Source organism: Pithys albifrons, chromosome 8 (assembly GCF_047495875.1).
Source record: "Pithys albifrons albifrons isolate INPA30051 chromosome 8, PitAlb_v1, whole genome shotgun sequence".
NCBI classification, from domain to species: domain Eukaryota; kingdom Metazoa; phylum Chordata; class Aves; order Passeriformes; family Thamnophilidae; genus Pithys; species Pithys albifrons.
Genome location: NC_092465.1, coordinates 12,833,520 through 12,854,076, shown reverse-complemented (window position 1 = coordinate 12,854,076; position 20,557 = coordinate 12,833,520). Strand labels below are relative to the sequence as shown.

Sequence of the window (20,557 nt, the reverse complement as noted above, 5' to 3'; positions counted from 1 at the left end):
CACTATAAACTCCAGGTCTTTGCCTTTAATAGTGATGCTTCCTGGGCCGTGCTCTAACTCAAAATGGCAGTCAACAAAACCAAGAGGCTGCTTCTCTGCCTGAGCAAACAAGGGGCAACACAACTTCTTAAATCTACCTTGTTTGGGGGCTGAGAATGCCTTGGGCTTCACAATTTAGGCTTTCTCTTGGCTTTCTTCCAGGAACACAGCGTGGGTCCGTTCTTGCAAGGGAAAGGCAGGGTGGTTGGCAGCACAGTGGTGTTTTGTGTACACTACACTCAGCACTCAAAAGTCTAGTGCCGAACATGGGGATTTTCACATGGCTCAGTTCCCTTCTGCCTCAGGGAATGTGGATGTCTCCTCTTCCAGAAGAGTGCACTTACCAGGGTATGCTTCATGCCAGGGAGGGGACTGCCTCTGTCCTCTTAAAGATGGTCTCATATGAATTAAATGTTTAGGCTAGCAGGGTGGGAAGAGGGTAGGTTTGACTTGTGGCTCTCTATTAAAGAGTTGAGGGTTCATGCTCCCTTCGGTCACGTGCTGACTCAACTAGAGGCTTGGGGAGTGCTCCTGTCCCAGCATCACCCCATAGCTTACTCCTTATGAGAAGACCGGATCTGCCTCTCATGCTCCCTGTGACTCCTTTCAGGCAGGGAAGAAGACTGAGCCTATCTCTTCTTCATGAACTGTTGGACTACTGACTAAATTAAGGTATGAATAAAAATAGCCTACGCCCATATCCTCCACCCACCTTGAGCTCTTTTAGAAAAAGGGAAGAAAAAATCATACTTATTGCTGCATTTTTGGACACCTGATCTGGAAGGTGGGCAGACTGAAAACACCTGCTGCACTGAGTCCTTAGGGAAGAAAGTCAGAGATGTTCATCTAGTCATTGTAGGGAACTGAAGTCCAAGATGGATGCTGTAGGCTTTACCAGGCTCAGTGGCCTTTGGTTTGCCACTAAAGCCAGTGACAACCACCTGGACGTCTTGAATATATTATCATGGCAGTCACTACCACATCAGATGCTCAGAGTTTCTTTGCATTTTACTATGACACAAGTGATTTTAACATAGCAAGTCAATTAATTGGGGGAGGAATTCAACATCAGTTAAAACCACACATTTTACAAATTTGAAGCTGCACTAGCAGAAGTTGAATAAGGCAAAGCAGCATCTTCTGTCTCCTTGAGCTTTGTCCTGACCTGTGTGCACAATGTGGCTTGTACTGGGAGTGACTGGGAGTGGACATATAACAAACATTTCCCCAAAGTGAAATCTGTGCGACGGCCTTGTTTCTCATGATATTTGTTCAAGTAGTTCATCATGCTGTGGTCAATTTACTTAGTTGCTATCCAGGAAGTACAGGTAAATAGCATGCAATCATACTGACGATATTAAACAAAAATATTCCTGTCCATTGTGACTGCACACCAGTGGTATCTTGAATGACCATTTCATGGTAGGGAAAATGCCTCTGACCCAAGGAACACTTAAGAAAATGAAGCAAGAGCCCTCAGAAAGGCAGTGGGAGACATCATACCTAATGCTCACTTTTTATGTCATTATGAAGGGACTGTTACACACACACACACACACACACACACACAAAATATGGGGGTAGTGTGATGCTGAAATAACTGATTAGCCTAAATTTTCCTTAACTCTGACATCTGGGAAAAGCTGTGGCTGTACAAGACACTGTCTATTGCTAATTCTTTATACAGCTCTAGCACCTCTCACCCTGAAGGACCAGACCCCTTGAACTCTGGACTGTGACTACCTTCCCATTTCCCTTGAAAGACCACAGTAAATGAGGCCGTCTTAGAGAAGTCCAGCTGTGTGATAACAGCTGCTGCCTTATGCTCCCCTAAAGGGAAAGTGGGGCCTGTTTTGGGGTGTGGTAGGACCAACTGTCTGCAAGTTTTGCATTTTCTCTGACTCGGTGCCCTTCACTGTTCTTGTAGAGGTAGTTCTGCAGCAGAGGGTCCCAAAGGATGCAGCAGCTGAATACAGCCTCTGATGGAGTAAAAATTTGTGTGCAATTCAGAACGAGTACCATTTTACAATAACCTCTAGTAAATAGGAATTGTGGAGAATATAACAACTGGGCCTGCATCAGGATGCTTTAGTACCAATGCTAAAATTTGGCCAAGGAAATGAAGCTAACACCTTTTTGTTGCACACAAATAAACCAATATTTCCAAGGGATCTTTCACAATCAGCATTGGTGGGGATTTATCACACATAATGTCCAAACCTGAATGCACCTGGCTCTGGTATGGGATCCTTAGTGATTGATTTTGGGGGTTTGGTGTTTTTTTTTAATATTCCATTTTCAGCTGGAAATTACTGATGTGACCAAAGTCCGATTCCTTTCAGCAGTTTCTCCCTTCCTCCCCCCACCTTTTCGCACTCCCTGAGGTCTGACCATCTGGAAATCCTCCTCCACCTCTTCATCATGTGTGAATTTCCACCTAGGGCTGAAAGTGTCACTGTACTAAAGTGTGATGCATTAACACATTGAGGCAGAAAGCAGAGGGGAGTTGGGGATTATAACACTTCATGACCCACTCCGCAGTTGCTCTATGATTTAATCATCTTTATCAGCTTGTATCCTTTTCTTTGTATCCCATATTTTCCCTGTATCATTTATTAAAAAATTTCCATAATTAAAAACCCCCCAACCCTCTACGTGCAGAATCTTCTATTGAGACTAGGATCAACTGAAAAAGGCAAATTCTCAAGGAAAACAGGCCTCACTGGAGCAGGCTGAGGGACCTAGATTGGTCTTTCACTGAAGCTTACTAATTATTCATATCTCCTATTGCAAACTTGGTTTTTTTCCTGCCAACTCTCATGTACATGATCTGAGAAACAGTAATGTTTATACATATATAAAGTATAAGCAGTTACAATGTTATCTTGTACAGAAATAAAACTAAGTTCTGCAAACTTGGTACTGTGTTGGTTTATTCTTTTGGTAGAGTGGACTGGAAAGATTACTAGTTTGCAAGTCAGCTGCCTAGCCTTCTTCTAACTAAATACTGAGGCTTATTATGCTTCAAATAAATATATATATATATATTTTGTGGCTTGGTTGCTGTAATCATCTTGGATGTAATAATGTTAGTAGCCTCAGGGCTATATTTATTAAGATTTTAATTTAAAATCTTTCTGTCCTTCAGCATTTAAACAGAGGAAAACCCCATCTGGACTAGCCAAAAAAAAAAGTTCATCCTTTTCTTTTTCATGCGTTGCCCTCCCCTAGGCCCTTTCTCTCATCTTTTAAGCAAAAAAAACCTAGAACAACGCACTTTCCTGTTGTGGCTCTGCACCCTCCTTACACTTCAGTACCTGTGTAGGTTTGGTAGACCCAACGTCTGCTAAACATGACCTGTGTGCTTCTGTTCTTGCTGTCTCTGAAGTGAAGGTCTGTTTTCTTATCCTTGTGAAACAGTACCAGTATATTTCACAGTAATATTTTCACAAAATTTGCTTTATTCTTAATAATGTTCTCAGTAAGGCCATCAAGCACAGCAATAAACATTGTGGGGGGGGCAAGACTATTACTCAGATATGGCAAAGGGCTGTGGAGAAGTTTTAGGGTTATTCTTTGTTAATAAACTGCCACACTTCTGACGAGATCATGGCAGGGAAATAACAGAACAAGAAGACCTGCTTGTAACCTGGAGAGTGAAAAGCTGTCACAGTGTAAGTGCTTTCTCAGGTGTTTGGAAGAAATGGCAGATGTTAGACCTGTGTCGTATAGAGTTTGTAATCCATTTTGTTTTAATCCCACAGCATATTCAAGCACCAACTTCTAAATGATAGATACTGAGCAGGGCAGAGGGTGATTCTGAGATTTTTGTTCATAACCCTCTCATATGATTTAGTAGTACTGAAACATCAGCAATGGGTGGTAGCAGAGGACCTTGCTTGTTGCAAATGCCCAAGTAGCAAACCTGATGGGCGAGGCAGTCTAAACATGTTTGCTAGAGGCCTGCAATGGCTAAATAGCACTGGGCAAACAGCTGTGCAACAGCTCTCAGCTGGGGCTAATCTATAAGGCTCCACTAACTGTGGCAGTGCTGCTGCTCTGCCCCTCGTGGAAGATCCTCCTTGCTTGTACTGGGGGACTTGGGTGCCATTACAGGGGCCCCTTGCTCCTGGTCCTAGCAGTGAGTGCATCAGGCAACCATATCACAGTGATCTTTCAAATCTCACTTTCATGTTCTTGTGCGAACAGCCAAAGTGAACAACAATTTTGGTTTAATAAGACTCATAGGAACAAAACTGGCCAATTTAATTATGAACAGGTTGCACACTACTTTAACATACAGCACCAAGGCCATGCTGTTTCTATCAAGCTCCATGCAAAAGATGAATTCCTGTATGCTACTTTTCTTCATTTCAAAGCAACATACAGAGGGTTGAATGCTGCCATCCTCACCTTATAGCTAGTGAAAACGGTGTAAAGAGGAAGAAATTCAGGCTTAAGCACAAGTCTGGCTGTAGCCATGGGCAGTATGTGTAGACACTTCTCAACATTATGCTACTTGCTTGTAGAAAAGAGAAGGTAGCTTATGTTCAGGTACTCATCAAGTGCTACTGATTGTCCATCATAAGGTGACTCAAGCTTCTGTACTCCATTTCTCTCATGGCTTTGCAAACGTACTAGCCACTTTGTCCTTCTGAGCTCCATTTGAAATTGGAGGGAAACCTCTCCATCTTGTCACCACTCCCTGATAATTGCTACTTTTCTCAGGACAGCTGATTTTAACTATGCTCCATCAGAATGTTCATTTTCTACATCAAGTAGATATATCACACAGAGGTGGATGTACAGAAGAAATGCACCTGTGGACTTCTAAACACATTGCCTCAGTAAGTACTGTTCAAATTACAAGAAGTCAAGTTTTAACTATTTTGTTTACCACTTAAATGCAGATTTTATTTTTACTCTTTGCAACTTTGCAAGCCTTTTGGTGTGAACTTAAACAAACATGAAAATCATGTTCTTTAACAGTATGTTAAAAGTGCTTATATGTTAAAAGCGCTCACCACAAAGCAGACACTTCTTTGTTGGGCAACCAGCACAGCTTTTTCATGTTCTCTGTGTGTCCTCACCCGCCCCAACCTATTTAGGTCAATACAAGCAACTTCAGAGGAAGTCACTGCCTGGTTATAAGGCTACAGCTTTGGACTGCAGAGGACAGACTGTGTGAGGAAAACAAGAACACTTCTGGGCTGTCACCAAGCAGTGGATAGCTTTTGAATGTCACATGAGGTATCCACCTGATGGTGTTTGGTCCCTTTACTTCAGAGATTGAAGCAGGTCCCTGAACTCATACCTTTTGCCAAAGGGAATGCTGCTTTGTGCAGAGACCTGCCTGAGGCGAGGTACCTGACTGCACTGCATCACAGACATGAAATTCACCTGTACTTCATTCCCTGCAGCAGGCCTGGAAGTTTGGCTGCAAACCTTCCCAGAGCATGGAGGGGTCATTGAAGAGGATCAATCAGCCAACATGTTGCCCATGAAGCACCACAAGGTAGCTGAGCTGAAGGGAGTGGGACTATAACTCTGTTGAAGCAGATGCCATGGGAGCAGAAGGCTGAGGCCGTGAGTATGTCCCTGCAACCCTTTCCTGCTGCCTTCCCCATGCCCTCATCCTGCCTGACACTTGTGCTGAGAGTAGAGCATTCAATAGGTGCTCTTCAAAACCTGTTGAGGCCTCTGTGACTCATCTACTTAGATTACCATTGTACCTGCTTTAGATGAGGAGTTCCCAGTTTGGTCGGGTCCTTTGTTTCTGTCTACTAAATACCCTTTTTCTAAGTGCTCTTCAGGGTAGGACCTTTTCTTTTAGAGAGAGCAAATTCCTATTAACAGACTGTTTTCAATTTTCAGGGGCCAGATCAACCTCTCAGTGGTTTTTTTCATGAGTTAGGTCTACCTTTGCCAGTTTAGAAAATGACTAGGTCACTTAGAATGGCATTTACCTATTTGATTTTCAATAGGACTTTCCTTTCTAGAGAATTATGGTACTTTTGAAACATCCACAGTTTTTGTTCACAGTTGTTTAAGAAGTAATATTGTCTAGTGAGGAATGAGTCTGATTACAGATACATAATTTCATCTGAAGCTAAAGAATGTCATGAATTCCAGACAAAGCACATCGCTCCCAGCCTCCCCCTGTAAGTTTGTGTCTTCACTTTCTCTACATTTCCTGCAAGATGACAATGGCCACCTTGTAAAAAGCTCTTTCAGATATGAGGCAGAAGTATATACTTCAAGGTCTAGTCTTGAAACTTTTGTGGGATAGCAATGCTCTTCTGAAGTGCCATTTAAAACAGATTGCATTTCACTATGTGCAAAAATCCCCCATATAGATGCAGCTATATGAGCAAAAAAAAAGTGCTTTTGCCAGTATAGCCTATTTTATTTGAGAAAGCTTGCAGAAAAAGATGCTTGTGCTAGTAAAACTTGTATTTGCTTGTTATCATAGGAGAAGCATTTCTAGTGCAAACCAGGCCTCTTATATGTGAAGCTTTTATACAGTTCAGCCACCAGTTCCTTCCTCAAAGGGATTAGTAAAGTTACCTAATAGATATTATTGATGGTTTAAGAGCATAAAAGGTGCTTGAGCAATAGAGGAGGGGCTAGATCCTTTGCTAATGTAAATTGTTTGTGGTCCCACTGAGGGCATCATGGAAACACAGAACAGCGAGGGAGCTGCTTCATGCCATCGCTGTATGCTGTTTCTAGAGCTTCCTACCAGCTCACAAAGGTGCAGGGCCACACTAACTGGCCCCTCCAAAAGTATGACTTCTGAATCTGCCAGAAAAATGTGCATAAGCAAATATCTAGGTTGTAGACAAAGAGTTATATCTAGGAAGACCCTGCCTGAGCAGGAAGGCTGGATCAAATGACCCCACGGGTGGTCCCTTCCAACCTTACCCATTCTGTGATTCTGTAGCAGTTTGATGCCTCGGAAACATGCCCATCCACACTGCCTGAGGATCTCAGTGTATACTGTTTTCATTATACTAGTAGCTTTTTATAAGCATCAGATTCCAGTCATGAGACTTGATGATTCTACAGAAAATACCCTCCGACGCTGTACTTTCTCACAGCAGGGCTCCCTGGCTAATCGTGTGCTTGCCCATCAAACACAAATTCCAGCCATTTCCTTCCCAGTTTTCCCTTGCATTTAATGTATGGAAAAGCATGACCCTGAATCAGATGAATAGCAGCCGGTTTGAGAAGGTGTGTGTGAAAATGTATGCTCACGCAGATGAGCTCAGAACAAATAGAATAGAGGGGAGGAGGGGAGGAGAGTGGAGAGGGGGAGGATGAAGCTACCCTTTCCCTGATAGTTCAGCCACTATGTAGAAGCAACAAGTTTATGCCCAAGGGAAAGAACCAAAAGCTGAGGATATCTTAAAATTAACAGAGCTTTATGGCTCAATCAATAGGCAATGCTTCCTGAGCAAGAGTAGAAATCAGATGGCACATTTCTTTCTCTTAACCCTGTTTGCTCTCCCTGAAGGCTCTTCTGCCTGAAAGCATCTGAGGTTTGATTAAGTTCTTGTCTAGGAGCAAGTCCATTGTGTGAGAACTGCCTCCAGAATACTGTGTTGGACACGCTTTAAATAACAATAGAGGTTATTAGTGTATTAGTTTGTTAGTAATTGTGAGAGAAGATAAGTCTTCCCAATATTTGAATATACAAAATGGCTTTGGCTAACCAAGAAAGAGAGTGGAAAGAAAAAGCACAAAAGCCAAAACATGCCACTGCAGTGAGTAACAGGGATTATTAAAGATCACCATATGTAAAAAAGAAAACCTGTACTTTGTTTTACTACTAGATATACCTTCCCAGATTTGTTATCCCCACCAAACCCATGGTATTTTCCCTCTTTGACATTTCATTCTCATTGGGGCAATGAAATAGTTCTTTCCAAAGGGAGAGGGACTGTGTTTGCACCTATTACTTGTTTGACAGTGACCTCTTTGAACCAGTCATCACTGCTCTGCCTGTTGTTTTCTTGTTAGCTCTTTGCTGTCAAATTAATTACTGTGAAGTACTAAGCTTGTTGCATTCACGTGCTCTTATTAGCTCACAGGATGTCAGAGTGATTGGATTTTTAGCATTATTTCTTTTTTTACATTCCAGGCTTTCCATTCAAAACCTGTTATTGGCAGGCAGGAAATACTGTACCTAATTCTGATCTCCCATCAGGGTAGCTCCACTGATGCTGAGGATTTAAAAAGCTGTACATGCAATTAGACTTTGTTTATATTAAACCCAACATGAAAAATCAGATTGGGATTGCAATGTGACTTTGAAGCAGAGCATTAAATGTCTTTCCTTTTGCAGTACAGAACACAAAAGGAAATATTTATGATGAGAATAGCATTTGTCTCCTCTATTCTTAGATCACAGTAACGAGCTGATCCTCCAGTTGACCCTCTTCACTCTCCTGTGTGCCTTGTGTTAGTGACAACTAACAGTGCTCACGCATGTGCACTCCAGGAATATACGAGAAGTTTTACTCTTCTTCTACAGAATGAAATGAGCAGAAGGGACTTCTCTGCTGTCATGCTTGGAATTTGTGTGTCCTGCATCTGCTCCTTGAAAACCATCAGTCTGGCTCGGCTGAAAAGATGAAGGTCTTGAGAACTGTTTTCATTTTTGAAGGTAGGATTTTCTGATTTAAAAAAATGAGAGAGAGAGAAAAAAGAAAAGAGTAGATGCGATTAGAACGGGCATCCCCGGTGCCGGTGCCCGTGCCCGTACCCGCACCGGGTGGAAGGAGGCTCAGCTCAAGCTGCTCCTTCGCCGAACGCAGGGCTCGGGCTCCGCCACGCACCGCCCACCGCCTGAAGCCTCTCCTCCGTACTTCAGCCTGGCCCGCGTGCGCGGTGCCAGCTGCCCCCGGTCCCGCTGCCCCCGGTCCCACTGCCGCGGTGACCCCGCCCGGCCCCGCCGCCGCTGCCCCGCGCGGCCCGGAGGGGGCGCGCTCGGCCCAGGCTTCCCGGAGGCGGCGGCGCGCGGCGCCCGCGCAGGTGAGGCGCGACCCCGCGGGGGGTGCGCGGCCCCGCCCGGGCCCGGAGCGCGCCCGCTGCGACACCCCGGCCCCCGATGAGCAGCGGTCTGTCTTCTCCCCGCATCGCCCCCCGTGCCTGGCCGCTCGCCCCCGGGCTCGGCTGTTGCGGGAGGGACGGGGTGGGACTGTCTCTTGATCCCTGCGAGGAGGTGTCACGGCCACCCCCTTCGCCTCGGAGCTCCCCGCCAAAAGCCCGGGGCTGCCCCGTCAGCGAAAACCCGCTCCCCGGACGTGGGCAGGGCCGGTGCTCCCGCCGGCTCCCATCCACGGCTGCGGGAGCGCCGCGGGTCCCGTTATTTCCCCTCTCGGCTCCCCTCGGCCGCCGCCCGGGGTCCCCCCCTCGCTGCCTCTGCCAGGCGCCGCGTCCCTCCTGCCCCACGGAAAACACACGCAGTCCCCGGCACCCGCCCCGATTACCCGACCCATTCAAACAAACAAACAGAAACCCGCCCCGTCGCAAAGCCAACCCGACGGTAAACTTTCTAATGACTTCTTCTTTCAAGTGCTTAAAAGGCAAGGAACACCGCGGGGGGAGAGGAGGGAGGGATCCATCTCCCGGCCGGGCCGGGAGGGGGGCCGGAGCTGTCGCCGCTCGGGGTCCGTCTGACCGTCAGTCCTGCCTGACGACGGGACAGGGACAGGAGCCGGTGTGCGGTGGGTGTGTTTGCAGGAACCGGGAGGGAGGGGACGGGGGGAGTTAAAGAAACAGCATAGTTAATATTTCCACATCAGGAAGTTACTGTAATAGCCCAGGGGGCAAAAGACTTAACTTAATCTCCTAAATAGTGAGGAACCCATGGCGTCTCTGTTATAGGTTGGAGTTCCCACGTGGTTTTAACTCCTGTATAAAAGTTTCAGTAGAAAGTGCCACAATGTCGTGATTTTGCAGGGGGAAAAATTAGGAGAAGATCAGAGGAAGATAAGCGAGGAGCAAGCAGCTTCCCGGAGACCTTTCACTGCGGATCCGACGGGGAACATCAGACGCGTTAAAAAAGGAAAAAAAAAAAAGGCAAAACCAAACAACCAAACCAAACAAAAAAACCCAAACAAAACAAAACAAAACACAGCGTTCAAGCCAGCACAAGGCGAGCGAAAGATCAAAAAGACGCAGAGAGGGAGACATTAACCGGAGCAGCAGCAGCAGCAACAACAAAAAAATCACACTTAAACTAATAATAACAATAATAATAATAAAACCCAAACCACCAACAAGGGAGATATTGTTTAAAAAGAGCGAGCGAGGGAGCGAGCCGAAGAGCTGGTCTGACCGAGTGGATCCGTGCAGCTTCTCCTGGGATCGCCGGGATCGCGCCGCTTCCCCGCTCCGCGTCGCGCAGCGTGCGGTGCCCTGACCGCGGCGGGGGTCCCCGAGCGCCGCCGCCGCCGCATCCGCGCCGGACTCCAGACCCTCCGCGCTGCTTTGAAAATAAAAGCATCTCGCTAATAATAAGCGGGGCGGTGGGAGGAGAAGACTCGCAACAGTGGAGCTGCCAGCCGCGCACCCCCTCACCGCCGCCCCGGACTGCCTCCCCAGCTATGCTCCGGGTCAACTTTGATGGCACGTTGAGAAGCAGCGGGCGCTGAAGGGGGACAACCGAGCAGCGCGGAGCCGACCTGCTCAGAGACCTGCACCCACGGATTGTCTTGCGGGGGCGGAGTGGGCGGGGGGGGTACAAGTGGCATTTCTCCCCCCCCCCTCCTTCCAGGCTATAAATTGGATTGTATATAAATCTGCTTCGTTTATCTCCCTGACCCCCCTCAATGACGCTGGACTAAGAGAGCTCCTCTCCGCGGCCCGCCCGGACCTGCCAAAGCGAGCGATGGACCACGACCGACTGCGCCCGGGGATGCCCCTCTGAAGCGACGCGGGGCATCGGGGCAGCGCGGCGCCGCCTCTCCCCTGCTGCCCGGATCCCCTCGCACCTCCGGCTCGCTCCCCGCTCCCCCTCCCTCCTCCCCGGGCTCCGCAGCCACCCCCTCACCTGCTGCCGTCCCCCTCCCCCGTGGAGCCGGGCTCTCCGTGCACGCCAAGCCTGCTGCCCCCCCCCCCCCTCCCCAACTTCGCCTTCGGTGCCTGCGCGTGCAGCCTCCCCCCTCCGACTCCCCGGCGGCACACGCCGCTTCCCCGGGCGCCCCCTCCCTCCGCCGCGGCTCCCCCCCTGCGCGGAGCGGTTGCGGCCCCCCAGCTTGGCTGCCACCGCCCCCTCCGCGCCGCGGAGCGCTCGGAGCGGCGCTGCCTGCAGACGGGCTCCCTGCGGCGCTCCAGGGCGGCCCCCAGCTCGGCCCCCCGCTCCTCCGCCATGGACGGGGCGGCTCGCCGGGGGGTGCTGGCCGCGCTGCTGGCCTGCGGGCTGCTCCTGCTGGGCGCCGCGGCCACCCCAACCCCTCCGGCCCCCGCCGGCGGCTCCCCGCAGGACACATGCACCTCCTGCGGCTTCCGGCGGCCCGAGGAGCCGGGCAAGGTGGACGGGGATTTCCTGGAGGCGGTGAAGAGGCACATCCTGAGCCGGCTGCAGATGCGGGACCGGCCCAACATCACGCACGCCGTGCCCAAGGCGGCCATGGTCACGGCGCTGCGCAAGCTGCACGCCGGCAAGGTGCGGGAGGACGGCCGCGTGGAGATCCCCAGCCTGGACGGGCAGGCAAGCGCCGGGCCCCCGGCCCACGACCCCGTCTCCGAGATCATCAGCTTCGCCGAGACAGGTGGGCGCCGCCCGGCCGCGCGTCCCCGCCGCCCTCTGCCCGACCCACCGCAGCCCCTGCCCTGCCGCACTCCCCGCCTGTCCTGCCTCGCCCCGTCTGTCATTCCTCCTGCTCGACTCCTGTCAGTCTCCCTGCTTGACCCCGTCAGACCTCCCGCTCGCCCTGCCTGTTCTCCTGCCCACCTTCTCTTTCCGCCTGCCGGACCCTTGGCAGTTCCCGGACCGCCCTTGCGTGTCCCTCTGCGCACCTTGCCTGTCCTCCTGCCTGCTGCAGCCACCTGGCTGCCGAGGTCACCCGCTTGCCCTCTGCCTCATCAGCTCTACCCCGCACCATCCTGCCCTGACCCTGCCCATGCTTTCCTGTCCTCGCTGCTTGTCCCCCTGTGCCCGGGATTCTCCCCGGGTTGTGCCCTGCAACTCCACTCGCTTGTCCCTCCATCCCTCTTCAGCTTCCGTGCCCCCCGCTCTCTTCCGGCAGTCTTTCCAGCTGCACCGGGGCTTGTCTCGGTCCCTGCACGTCCCACCGTCCCTCCACCTGTCCCACTCCATGTCTTGCATCCCTTGCCTCGTCTGTCTGCCCTGCACGTTCATCTGGTTCACTGTCTATTGAGGCTTGTATTCGCCCGTCCTCCGTTGTCATTGGTTTACCATTTATTTAGCTTTTATTTGCACTGTTGGCCTTGTCTGTTTGTCCACACCATACACTGCCCTCCCAAGTGTGTCTGTCTCCTCACTGACCAGTCAGTCCATTTACTAACTGTGCCCTCCATCCCCCTAGTACCAGCCATCTCAATCCTGTCCAGCCATTGCAGTTCTGTGTCGCTGAATCCCTTCAGCATAGCTTTCCAGTAGTTTAACCACTGTCCCTGTGAACTTTGCACATCTGGCTGTAACACCAGCACTCTGCAAATTACCTCTCTTTTCTCTATCTGCCCATCTCTCCTTTCCTTCGTTGCTCCATCGCTCAGTTAATTTTTCTCTCTCTATCTTCCTGTGGCATCTATATATCATTTGTCCACAAAATAAATCTCTTTCTATCCTGTATGCTGCCCACTCATCTTCTTTATCTACCCTCCTACTTACCAAAGGCATATACATTTACAGTATCTATGGGATCTGTTGCATTATACATATGCTTGTTATATTCACATACAAAATTTATGAGCGCACACAATCTCACACAACACAAGTGATGTGGATCGGTGCAGCAACACCGCACTGTTCTTTTTTTGTCACTGTCTCCACAGTTTATGAAGAAGTTGTGTATTTACTAACATGCAAAAGTCTTAGCGTACATTAAGGGGTTTATTATTTTTTAAAAGGCTGTTGTTGGGAGATCTGGGGTGGGCTTGTACTTCCATTTGGTATTCAGTCAATTGCTGTCTTTTGTAACACTTCCGAAATTGACTTTATGTAAAACGTAGACAAACACAGTGAAAATTTTTGTCACTGAACTCTTACAAGGTACTGAATGGGCTCTGGAGGCACATTTGAAAGGCATCTAGGGTAACAAATGAAAACACCGACTACGCAAAAAATCCCATTCAGAGATTGACAAAAATGCTAAAGATTCTTGGGAAAAGAACAGAAAGAAAAATCTACATTTGCCTCTGTACAGAAGGAAGCAAAATAGACATGGGCAGATGAGAAAATGCCTTTCCAGCAATAATTTTAAATAGCGATTGGGATGCTTCGATTCAGGGACCAGAATCGCAGTCTCCACCATAAAGGCCAGCTTGCACATTTATCACCTATGCCAAATTTAGTTAGGACTTGTAGTACAAAATTGCAGGAGGGCCACTGGTATTTCTGAAACATCTCATGCAGCAGGCTCTTCTGTTTACAAATAAGGGGTTATGTCAGACATTTGGTGACATTTGGTTTTCTGTGACAATTTCTCTCCTTTAACTCTGGTGTTACTGAAAAGCGAATTGAGAACAGCCAATAACAGTGCTGCAGCGGGAACAACTACTTCATTGCCTCTCTTCATATGGGAGTTTATCATTTTGGGGAGAAAAGGCAGAGATTGAAACGATTAATAATAGCAGATATTCTACCAGACTTAAGTGGGGGTTTGCGTGATATGTTGGACAAGCCGGCACATTACTGAAATATTTTCCCTTCTGTCTTGTGAATCCTTTCCTTTAAACCTCAGCGAGAATGTGTGCAAATCGAAACAAAATCCCTGGTTTGGCATTGATGTTTCAGTGGTTATTGAAAGAGCTTTACTTGTGAGAATTGGCAGGTAGCTGAAAGTTAAAACTATTCTTAAACTGACGAAATAGCAGAGTCCTAGTGCTGGCCTTTTTCAAGGTGCTGCTGTAGCATCTTTAAAGTTGGCCGGAAAAAAATATATTCTGGAGAGCTCTTACTGATGTTTCTCTATCTGGTATGTCTGACTGCAGCCTGATGTGGAAGGTTGATGTGGGAAGTCCCCTTTTCAATTAATTTTGACTGCAAATTGGGGATATCTGATGCAGTGCATGCCTTCTGGCTGGCACAGCCCTGTTGCTGTACACTCGATCTGCTGTGCTATAGTGTTGTCCTTGAATCCAGGAAGGCACACAAGTTAATGTTTCCTTTTTGACTTAATCTTGCTGATCTCTCCTTATCTTGCAGACGATCTGGCTTCATCTAGAGTCCGCCTCTATTTCTTCATCTCGAATGAAGGGAACCAGAACTTGTTTGTCGTTCAAGCCAGCCTGTGGCTTTACTTGAAGCTGCTTCCATATGTCTTAGAGAAAGGCAGCAGGCGAAAAGTAAGAGTCAAAGTCTATTTCCAAGACCCGGACACTAGCAACAAGTGGAATGTGGTTGAAAAGAAAGTTGATCTCAAAAGAAGTGGTTGGCACACTTTTCCCATGACAGAGGCGATCCAGGCTCTGTTTGAGAGAGGAGAAAGGAGACTGAACTTGGATGTTCAGTGTGAGGGCTGTGAAGAGTATTCAGTGCTGCCAATTTATGTGGACCCTGGGGAGGAATCCCACCGGCCTTTTTTAGTGGTGCAAGCCCGCCTCGCCGATAACAAACACAGGATCCGGAAAAGAGGCCTGGAGTGTGATGGCAGGACCAATCTATGTTGCAGGCAACAGTTTTACATTGACTTTAGACTCATTGGATGGAATGACTGGATCATAGCACCATCAGGTTACTATGGGAATTACTGTGAAGGGAGCTGCCCGGCCTACTTGGCTGGTGTCCCGGGGTCGGCTTCCTCCTTTCACACCGCTGTCGTGAATCAGTACCGAATGCGGGGGCTGAACCCGGGCACCGTGAACTCCTGTTGCATTCCAACCAAACTTAGCACAATGTCAATGCTGTACTTTGATGATGAATACAACATTGTGAAAAGGGACGTTCCCAATATGATTGTGGAAGAATGTGGTTGTGCTTGATTTAAGGTGTGTTTTGGGGGGGGGAGAGAGAGAGAGAGGGGGAGAGAGAGAAACATTCCCGTACAAGATGGTGTTGGAGGAAGTTTCACTGTGTATCCAGGCATCAGTGTTGGAAAGTCACTGTGGAAAAGTTTGAAAAAAAAAAAAAAGAAAAAAATAATCATTTCACTTTGGTGTCAGGACAGTGGCAGTTTGTGGAACATGGACACATATATTCTACCACTTATAAGTTAATGCTATGAAATATCTTAAAGACACACAACACACACACACGAAATGTGGGTACGCACACAAACACGCGCTCATACACATGGACACAGACACACTCACACAGACACACACACACACAAGGCAGCTCGGAAAAGGGACATGAGCACAGAAAGTCAGTGACCAGTGACGACGGACCTAAATGCCTGCCAGTACGAGTGAATGGCTGAGCAGCTGTTTCCCCGCCTGCCGGCAAAGCCAGACCGAAATGAGCTCCCTTTGCTCAGGCAAAAGCACGGACTGTGAGAACACAATGTATTCTTGCACGCAGGTGTCGAAATGACCAAACTTAGAAAATTTAAAAGAAAAAAAAAAGAAACAAGTTGACTGTCACCTCTTAGGTCTAATGGGAAGCTGCAGGACACCTGCCTTGGGGGGGGCGATCATTTCCTCTTAACTTAAATCTATCTAAACATAAACATCACAGATACCCGCATCTTCCTACAGCACTTCCAGCAAGGAATTGTGTGGTTCCATTGGAGAGCAAAAAGGGGACAGACACATAAGCAACTGCTGTATTTCTAACACCTGGCTGTTGTGAAGTCAAGAGCTGGGCTGGCATGATCCAATGCTTTCACTGCCCACTAGCAACCCGTGGCTGGCTACACCTGCCGTGTCTTGGAAAAGGGAATCAGTACCATATCTGGACTGTGTTGACTGTTGGTATCTCTCACTGTTTGAAGAACAAAAAGTCGAAGTTGCAATCTGTGTTCTTCAATGGGGGACTTGGCAAGGCAACGTCATATGGGGGACAAGCAAACAAGCAATTGCCACCACGGTTAAACCAGTGAACCCTAAAGAGGAGTGACAGCAACAGAGTGGAGATGTTCTGAAAAATGCAGTGCATTTAATAACAGGCAAGGAACATTTTTACAAGTCTTAGAAAGGAGGAAAGAGGAGAGTGCTTTCAATTTCCTCACCAGGAGGTGTCAAGGATGGCCATAAAGATCAGAAAATAATGATACAGCATAGCACTTGCAAACTGCTTGAATGCACGTATAATAGCACTTGCAAATTTCAATGCCTTGAAAAGTGGTACTTGATAGTGCACTTATCTTTGCTCACTATCTAGGTAAACAGGTGCCGCATGAGCTATGCAATTTAAAGTGTTGACCCATACTAGACAAAACTGGACTTATAATATGACTTTTTTATATTTTTTTATACTTGAAATTAAATCTTTTGCTTCTTTTTTAAAGCGAATGATTGCTTTTAATGTTTGCACTGATTTAGTTGCATGATTAGTCAAAAAACTGCCATTTGAAAAAAAATGTTATTTTTATAGCAGCAAAAAATGAATACAGTTAAATGTATTATACATAAATTTTGGAACCAAAGAGGCCAACATATTAGTTATAATTTTTATGAGATGGCAAAGCCATCATATATCATGTAGTCATACTGAGCAATCCCTCACGAGGCCTACCAATTGTTTCAGGGTACAAAATGGATTCTGTTTGTTCTATTCAGTGTCTTTTCTATACCATACGCACATGGAATGTAGAGTGAAAAAAAAGTGACTATTGTAGAATACATTATATGCATCCTTTAAATCCAGTTTTTATGTTTATTTAATAAAGTTCCTTTTAGGTTCTGTTCCATAATAATTTAAACCAAACAATTTTCACTTAGATTTGCTGTTGAAGTATTTTACATTTGTGTACAGTTTAAATAAATAAAAAAAGACTGAAAACTGGATGTGCTTTTTTTTTATTTTTTTTCAGTGTATAACATCTGGAGGAACTTGCTTGCTTTCGGGACTGGGACTGAATAGGCTGCAGACGGTGAACTGTCGCATTAGACTGTAGTCGTATTAGTCATTGCAGAAAGCCTTGTCTGAGAGCTCAGCTGCGATCCTAAAAACATTACACTCCAATTTTAGTGCTGTCTATACATTTAAGCATCTGCTTCTTTCTATCAGCAGCAGTTGCAGGGGCTCTGGGCGCAGGAAGGGCGCTGTTCCGCATACCTGCAGGTCATTCACAGCAAGTTCCTGGTTCACTTGCTGTGTAAGAATGTAACTTCTTCTCTGGGTCACTTCCTGACTGGTTAGAAGAAGTAAATAAAATAATGTTGAAAGCACTTCCAGGAATAAAAGTTCAATACTAAGTTTGATAAACTTTTTGTTTGTTTTTAAATTAGCTGGCCCCAAGGACAGTTTTTCGGTTTTGTTGTTTTGGGGTTTTTTTTAGCAAAATATGTCCCTTTTACTTACAACCCGCCAAAATATTGACAAATACTCATAGACATTCTTGTCAGCTGACATATATCCAGATACTGATTTAATTGATCTTCAGAGATAAATTCTTCCTCCTGGAGACCTGAGCAAATGCCAGCTGAAGCTGGCAGAAGGACCTTAGCAAATGTTAGGTCTGACCCTGAGACCCAAAAAGTGTTGAAGAAGCAAGATCATGCAGCTAATGATGGGTTCTAGTTACGATTCACATTCATTCAGGTGTAGCTCTGCCCAGCTCTCCCCAAAGCCAGGCACTGGGGTTAAACGGGAGACCTGGAAGAGCAATTTGCTGTGACTGTGTCAACAATCTGCTTCTCAGAACTTTGTCCTCCAGATCAAATTTTTTTAATATTTCATAGCTTTCTCACCACCTTGAACTGCGCATTGATTGTCAAAGCCACCACTCACTGTTGCTCCATCTCTTAGCAGCCTTCTCCCTGGTCTTTGTTCCCTGGGTCAATTGTGCTACCAATAAGTACAATAAATTCCCCTTGAAATCAGTGGCAAATAATCCATCCTTTCAGTCTGAAGGCATGTTTGACCTAATATGACACCATCATTATGAATAAGACTGGGCTGCACTTTAAAAAATGGGATATATTAAGAAATCTTGCCCATTGAAATGCAAGGCCCTGGAGGCTGTGTCTGGTTAGGTTTCATTCTTAATTGAAAGTGTTTGGTTTCTGGGGTCAAAGCCAAGCCCTTCATTGGACACTGGGACTCCTGTGCTCTTCCAGGAGGAGAGGAGGGTGTCTTGGCATGGGATTTGGACCTGCAGGGAACAGGGAGCTGCTGGCAGCCAGGATGACTTGAACTTGGGCTGGCCAGAAGTGAGGGACAGGAATGGGCTGTGCTCTGCATCCCACTGCAAACCACAAGCAAGCTCAGGATCCTGAACTTTTCCACAGAGGCCCTCAAAAAGCACCCCTTTTCCTGGTAAAAGTCTTTCACAACTTTTTTCCCGTCCCTGCCTTCTCTGCTCCCCCATTTGTAGCTGTAGATGTTTATGGGGCAGAAACAGAGGCATAAAGAAGAACATAAATATCAGCATGGTGTGAGGGGCATCCTCTGGGAGTGGGAACAGCTGGATCATAGTCCAGTTTGCCAGGTCCTTCTATTTTGTATGAAAGGACATGTCTGGGAATCATTCTGAACTGAACACACATGGAGTTTTCTGCAATGTGGAGTCACTCACTGCTCTGGGCACTCTGCAGGCAGTGCAGTGTTCTCGAGTCCTTGTGCTGACAGCAACCTGTCACACAGATTTCTAAGGCTAAAATGAAATAAAATCAAAATGCCTTTAATTTTGTGGGATCAATCTGAGACAGTTTGGGCTTGATTTTTCAGAAGAGTGACAAAGCTACAGTTCTTCCCAGCTTTTTACAGGGGTGTGGAGGGATTCCACTTTCTGCAGCTTCTACCTCCTGCATTTTTGAAATCAGGCAAAATGAAAAATGAGATGCCTAAGCTTGATGGCAGCTTTTCAAATATTTTGGGTTTTATTTTCTCATCTGTCATTCCCATCCTTACAAAAATGACCATCCAGTTTCACTGTCTTATCCCAGGTTAGGTAACGTACCTCAAAACCAGCTGGCTCAGGTTCATACTCCACCCCCTCAAAGGTGACTAGGTGACTCTCTCTCATCTCTGATAGGCTTTGAACTTGGTTCTGTAAATGCTAAATCAGTGTCTTCTATCATGTGATGGAATCAATCTCTAGAGCTGGAAATTCTTCATCCTATAAAAAAATATTCTAAAAGAGGCAGAACTCCAGTCCTGGTGCCTGGACCTCTCACTGGTGTTAATGAGGATGGTGTGAACAGGATGACTGTCACGATGTGGTGCAACAGAGCACTTGTTGGATTAACTCTGCATACATCTTGTATTTCCACACATACTAGACACCTGCTCCACAATTGCCAGCTCTCACCTTCTTTGCTTTGTTACTTGTGAGAGAATGAAGTCAGCAGCTGAAACTAATTGCTGCACTCACCCTGCCATAGGAGGAGAAGGAAACCCCTCACTGAACAAATTGTTCATAGGGATAATTTTCATGTGGAATGGTTTTTACTGTGAAGGATAGAAAAACATTTTTCAAAATGGATCTGAAATACAAACTTCTGTCCAGGAGGAGAGTCTGTTTCAGTTAATGCTGATGTCAGTCTGCAATAGCTCCCCTAAAGTCTGCAGATGTAATTCAGGCTAGCATCAATATAACTAAAGACACACCTGAATGTGGTTTTCTGGAATTCTTGGTTTGGCCCGACTCATTCTCATTTCTCAATATATCTACATTTATTTTTTCCCTTTAGAATCAGCAGCTAAAAGATTTAGCAAACCCACATATGCTGGATGACAGATCAGAACAACAGTAAAAGACACCTAACCTTGTCATGAACACAGGGAGAATCTGCCTGCATACACTGGAACTTGGCCAGGAATTAGAATTTCCATCAGTACAAAATAACCCAGTAACTTTCATTTGCTTGGCCATTCAGTACCCTTGAATCAAAAACTGGATTTCCATGCCTGCATGTAAGAGTGGGGGACAGTTTTACTTGGGTAACTTCATTGATTTCAGGGGAATTATTTCTGATTTGTACTAGAATAAGTGGGAGCAGATTTAGGTTCTTTAATGTTCTTCCAGTTTAGCTCTTGGAATAACTTATATTTCATTATTATGTGTTTATGTAATTAGTGCAATTATTTCAAATTATATAATTGGTACAATTACTTGGACTCATGTAACCACTGCATATAGCATTCCATGCTGTAAAATCTTTTACTCTGAAAAAAAAAAAGCAGTCAATATTACATGGGAATCTTAATTTGTTTTTAAAT

At 46.5% G+C, this 20,557-nt stretch overlaps 1 protein-coding gene and 1 long non-coding RNA gene across 3 annotated transcripts; one reads left to right on the top strand and one right to left on the bottom strand.

Annotated features, from left to right (window-relative positions):
- Positions 1 to 3,529: 3,529 nt before the first annotated feature.
- On the bottom strand, positions 3,530 to 11,117 carry LOC139675233 (uncharacterized). Of its 2 annotated transcripts, none has more exons than XR_011698458.1 (3): positions 11,099 to 11,117; positions 10,385 to 10,534; positions 3,530 to 9,957 (listed from the first exon to the last, which is right to left on the bottom strand). It is a non-coding gene; the product is annotated as an uncharacterized lncRNA (long non-coding RNA). The 2 variants fall into 2 exon arrangements; XR_011698459.1 differs by lacking the exon at positions 11,099 to 11,117 and adding an exon at positions 10,922 to 11,067 and having other exon boundaries at positions 10,385 to 10,531.
- A 55-nt stretch (positions 11,118 to 11,172) lies between these two features.
- On the top strand, positions 11,173 to 17,093 carry INHBB (inhibin subunit beta B). The gene is made up of 2 exons (XM_071562586.1): positions 11,173 to 11,819; positions 14,438 to 17,093. The coding sequence occupies exons 1-2, from the start codon at positions 11,417 to 11,419 to the stop codon at positions 15,211 to 15,213; spliced, it is 1,179 nt and encodes a 392-aa protein (XP_071418687.1). The 5' UTR covers positions 11,173 to 11,416; the 3' UTR covers positions 15,214 to 17,093.
- The last annotated feature ends 3,464 nt before the right edge of the window (positions 17,094 to 20,557 follow it).